This window comes from Aplysia californica, unplaced genomic scaffold (genome assembly GCF_000002075.1).
Source record: "Aplysia californica isolate F4 #8 unplaced genomic scaffold, AplCal3.0 scaffold00259, whole genome shotgun sequence".
Taxonomy (NCBI): Eukaryota; Metazoa; Mollusca; class Gastropoda; order Aplysiida; family Aplysiidae; genus Aplysia; species Aplysia californica.
The window spans coordinates 544,605-550,220 of record NW_004797529.1 but is presented as its reverse complement, the minus strand read 5'-3'; the positions used below and the strand labels follow the sequence as shown (position 1 = coordinate 550,220).

General features: G+C 39.9%; 1 protein-coding gene across 1 annotated transcript; it reads left to right on the top strand.

The window, feature by feature from the left end:
• Nucleotides 1–317: 317 nt before the first annotated feature.
• On the top strand, nt 318–4,843 carry LOC101846144 (TNF receptor-associated factor 6-B; the record flags this gene model as incomplete). Its single annotated transcript, XM_005100768.3, is given in 3 exon segments — nt 318–472; nt 3,033–3,271; nt 4,687–4,843. Coding segments are annotated over 2 exon segments (381 nt in total), but the record flags the coding sequence as incomplete, so codon positions are not given.
• Nucleotides 4,844–5,616: the final 773 nt, after the last annotated feature.

Sequence of the window (5,616 nt, the reverse complement as noted above, 5' to 3'; positions counted from 1 at the left end):
AGAGAGAGAGAGAGAGAGAGAGAGAGAGAGAGAGAACCAGAGAGAGAGAGAAAGAACAGAGACAGAGACACAGAGAGAGGGGGGGGTCCGACTTTATTTCATCGAAATGTATAAACTCAAAAATAATAATATTTCATAATTTATTTAGATCTAGATTTAGATCTAGATAATCTAGTTGGTGACACTCAGTAAATTGAACAAGCCCCACCCCCAGGAAACGTCATTACGTAGAATCAAGTCACCAGCTTCGATGGATAACTTTTTTACTTGAACATTAATTTTTGCACACAAAATGGCTCTTCGATTTGATTTCATCTATTTTACTTCCTGGAACTAACGCTGTTTTTCCCACTGATTGAAGTGGGTTTGTTGTTGCGTGGTCGATCAAAATATGCCTTGATCATTATGAGTCGTCAGCCTCCTATTGCTGTCTCTGCTGGTGTAGAATGATCATACAAGATGTGAGCCAGTGGTGAGTGTTTGTAGTCGATGAACAGCTTCATTGACAATTGATTCTTCTGTTTTGGACTTGGCCTTTCTTTGGACTTAGTAACTTAGTTAGCCCGTTTTTTAAGTTTATAGTACGCAATTTGTAAATCGTTACGGTTACGTTGCGGTTTATAATAGATCTCTAGATCTTCTAGATAGATCTAGAATCTAGAGTCACTAGAAACAAGATCTCCTAGATTCAAGATGTAGACCTAGATATATTCGTACACTGCTGGATAAGATCTTTAGATTTAACGACTACTAATACTAAGTTACTGTGTGACTGTGCCGTGTGCACTACTAGATCTACTACTATTGTGTGTGTACCGCACTATTGTGTGTGTACCGCCTCGGCCCTCTACCACTGTGTAAGTCTTGAAAGTGTTGCCAAGGCTGTCTGCTGCTTTCTCTGTAATTCCCAAATTTTGACTACTTTTTTTTTCTGGCAGATCCAGGGTAAAACTAATCTAGATTTTCTAGATCTAGACTGTCTGTGGTGATAATTGAAATGATTGAACCTTCTAAAAATATGATGGAATGAATAGGCCTAGAATCTAGATTAGAATATGGACGAATTAAACTTTCTACCCTGGTACAGAGGCAGTCCCTTCATGTCTTTATAGAGTATGTCTGTGGACTCGCCGCGCTTCAAAGGCAGATGTGACCAGTCATCATCAAATCTCAGTTTGTATTTAATTTGGCTATCTGGTGTAAAAACTCTGGTTGGTTAGTTTGATGAAATCAGAAAAGATACATGAGTCAAATACTTGACTACATATATATATGGCTTCACTATCCTACTTTCTTCCATTAGCCTGACATAATCAGCTGGGTAGTAGTAGTAGATGTACTGTGAGCACTGTCCAACTCCATCTGTGTATAGCCCTTCTCTAGGAATTTTGGCCACCTCTATTCTCACCCGGAGTGAGAATAGTGCAGGCGAGTCTTGTGGCTATTCTCACCCGGTGCGCGTTCACCAAATTTTGCGTTCACCCTAAACCACAGAATTCTACACTGTGATAACAGAAAAATTGTAGAATTCTGTGCCGTGAACAAACGTTCCATTACAACTGTAGCCTACTAAAAGCGTACAATTTTGTCTGTGGGCAGTGGAGAGAGAGAGAGAAAGAGAGAGAGGAGTAGCGCGAGAATTTCCGGGCAAAACAAAATGGCGACCCGCGTAGTTCGGCTCGATTCGAAAAGTTAAATAGCCGTAGCATCTTTGTAGACAACCAAATTAATTTACTTTTGTGTTTTAACATCATTTTTTAACTTTGTTTTGGTCAATTTGATTGTCCACACCGATAGACAGTATTCAGAATGAGACAGAGAGAGAGAGAAGAGGGGAGGAGTTGATCTTGCGAGAACTTCCGGGCGGGTGAGAATAGCCACTTTCAGGAATTTTAATGTTACAGTTTTACCATTGACAGAGCTGAAATGTAACAGTGCAGAACTCATTGTGACTTTGCAGTTCTGATACAACCACATCCATCTGAATATAATGATCTGGAGTCAAATCAGATGACAAAAAATCAGCCACACAAGGAGCAAATTTATTTAGTCTAGCCGTACTTATCTTAGGTCCTATTAAAACATTAGAAAACAGGAGGTTTAAAATACATGCACTTTCATTAAGGCACCTGGTTTCGTCTCAAATACAAATACTTTAGGTACTGCACACTAAAAATGTATATTTACAATTCAGTAGGCCTATTTTTTGTAAATGGTCAGTCTAGCCATCATATTAAGAATAAGTACGGCTAGACTGCCAGTCTAGCCGTCATTAAGTACGGCTAGCTTCTTCCTTTTCTCTGAACTGGAACCTCACCCTCTGCTACACCCAACCCACATGTGAGAACAATGTGAACACACTAGTAATAAAGTACAGGACTTAAGAAGAAAACCGTGCACACTTTTACTCTGGCCCCATTCACTCGCAGATGGTACTTCATGGACCACGATCTTCTGCTTTCTCTCTCCTTTTTCTCCACAGGCTCAACACAGTCAACCAACCCTTTAAACAAAAGCAGCCTTTTCTGATTTTACATTTATTTATAATCAAACGTCTCCTTCAGAGCAAAACGTTATCGCCATGATCCACAATGGCGGACTACCTAAACGAATTAGACGGTTAGAATTCTTCAGTCACGGAAGTCAGTCGGAATATACGGTTAGAATTTCTCTTTAAAACAAGACTTTTGTTTGTCAAAATTGTTCTAGATTTTAATAGGACGTAGCCATTCGTTATGTCTATCTATTTTAAGGAAAAAAGCAATTCGAGAAAATTTCGAGTTAGACGATTTAGAATTCTCTGCCGACGATATATATATTATATTATATTCTTATATTATATATATATTATATTTATATTATTTTGTTATTATTGTTATTTTATTACTATTATTACCTTTATTACTATTGTTATTATTATTTTTATTATTAATATGGCCATTATTATTATTATCATTATTTCTTTCTTTATATATATATATAAATATTTATATAAATGTATTTGTCACAATCACGTACGTTTGTCCCTCCAGTGAGTTGTGGGAACAATGAGCTACTACAGCAGCACCAGCACGGAGCAGGCCACTTTCCCCAGCGGGGGGAGCAGCTACCCGTCCTCGCTGTCGGAAACCATGGAGGGCTACGAGTACGACTTTGTGCCGCCCCCCGAGCCGCGCTACGAGTGCCCCATCTGTCTGCTCATCCTCCGAGAGCCGCGCCAGACCAAGTGCGGGCACAGGTTTTGCCGAGACTGCATCCTGCGGGCGCTGAGGTGGGAACTACTTTTGCTTATAATATTGCCGAGACTGCATTCTGAGAAATATTTTTGCTTATAAATAGAAAACATATTGCCGAGACTGCTTCCTGAGTACGTTCTGAGAACTATTTTTGCTTATAGAAAACATATTGCCGAGACTGCATTCTGAGATATATTTTTGCTTATAAATAGAAAACATATTGCCGAGACTGCTTCCTGAGTGCGTTCTGAGAACTATTTTTGCTTATAGAAAACATATTGCCGAGACTGCTTCCTGAGTGCGTTCTGAGAACTATTTTTGCTTATAGAAAACATATTGCCGAGACTGCATTCTGAGAGCCTTGAGGTGAGAAATACTTTTTGAGTGTAAGACTCATATTTTGTTTTAGTAAGAGTTTTACGGCACTCACAACTGCATAAGGTAATATGAACGCGCGAAACACAAGATGGCTGTATACACAACACTTCACTGCATGGTTGGTCTCGGGTCAACCACCAGATTTAAAATGCCATTGCAATGTCTGTTAAAGAAGTTTAGCAGAGTCTCGCTTTCTTTTCCGTAAAGATAAATGTGCAGCATTGTTCTGGACAACAGATTCTTGCAATTTTTGGCATTAAAAATAATAATAAATAATAATAATAATAGATAGCATTTGTATAGCGCATATCCCCGCTCAACAGCAGGCTCTATGCGCTTTACACTATATTATTACCCCAGCAGACCATAGAACACTCCGAAACATTCTCAGCTTCCCAGGAAGCATAAAGTGCAAGCAGCCGATTAAGCGCTCAAACACTAACAAACTGACAAGATCTTTCGCTGTCTATAGCCGGGTACCCATTCCCACCTGGGTGAAGTGAGGAAATTCGTGTAAAGTGCCTTTCCCAAGGACACAACGTCGGGCCCTTGACGGGATTCGAACCCACGACCTTACGGTTGCGAGTCCGAGAGCCTAACCACTAGGCCACCGACACCACAAATATTCCCTTTGAGTCTCTCCGAAGTCGAGACATTCTGTTAAAATATGTCTGATGGTAACATCTGTGTCGCATCCGGTGTATGACTGCCATACACCATATTGCCGTACGCCATATTGAAAAGTGGCATGTGACGGAGTTGCACACTGGGCAGTCGATGTGACCTATTTGTGTTGTAAGTGCTGTAAAACTCTTGTTAAAACTAACAACTTGACTAAGCCACTTTGTCCGCCATGTTTTCTGGGTGAGTGGTTGGCGTGTGCTCTGGTGTGGTTTGCTTCTTCTTTTCTATCAAACATCTATCATCCTTATCTCCCCTTCTTCTTTTTTATGTTTGTTACTCTCTTGTAACACCTCTAATCTTCTGGCGCTCATAGGACCATATACAGTTGCAAGCGCCGTAAAACCTCTACTTGAAAAAAAAAATGTTTTCTGGTCTTTTGTTTTTTCAGAGACTCCAGCGCTCGATGCCCCGTGGATAACGAAGGACTCACAGAGGCTGATTTGTTTCCCGATAATTTTGCCAAAAGGGAAATCCTGAATTTTGATATACGCTGCCCGAACAACAAAGATGGATGTGAAAAGATCTTGCCTTTGGGCAAACTTCAGGTATGCGACATATCAGCTGTTATTTTACAGGAGCGAAAACGCTAGCATTCTGACAGATCTTTCAATGTCTATGGCCATGGCCAGGTACACATTCACACGTGGGTCAATTTACGAAAAGTCGTGTAACGAAAGGTGCCTTTCCCAAGGACACGCCGCGTTGAGCTGAGCCTTGAACCCCCAAAACACAACCTTACGATGACGAGTCAGGCAGCCTAACCCCTAGACTACCGATGTCGCTATATATATATATATATATATATATATATATATATATATATATATATATATATATATATATCGTCAAGCCGCTACCTTTTTGGCCTAAGTCATTTTTGCCAGTTTTGAGATAATCAATAAAAACTGTCTAAGTCGCAAGAAAACACACTTTGGCAAACAAAACTTTCCTCAACGAGTGAGGGTTCAGTGCTGGTGAAGTTTATATAATTTTAAAAAATGAAAATGTGAAATTATGGGATATATAGGACTTAGGCCATTTCGAGACCACGCTCTTAGACTTAGGCCAAAATGCGAAATGACTTAGGCCAAAACGGCCCCCGAGTTTTTACCGTCAATGGTGACTTAGGCCAAAATGTGGATCAATTTAGATCTTATATTATTATTGTTACGTTGAGTTATCCATGCCATATTTCTTCAGAAGAAGCTCTGAGCTGATCAAAAGCTTGTAAAAATTTGTAAAGTCCGTGCCGGCTTTAAACACACCGGCATAAAACACGCTAAACAGCTCATACCGAATTTTTGGATATTATTACACG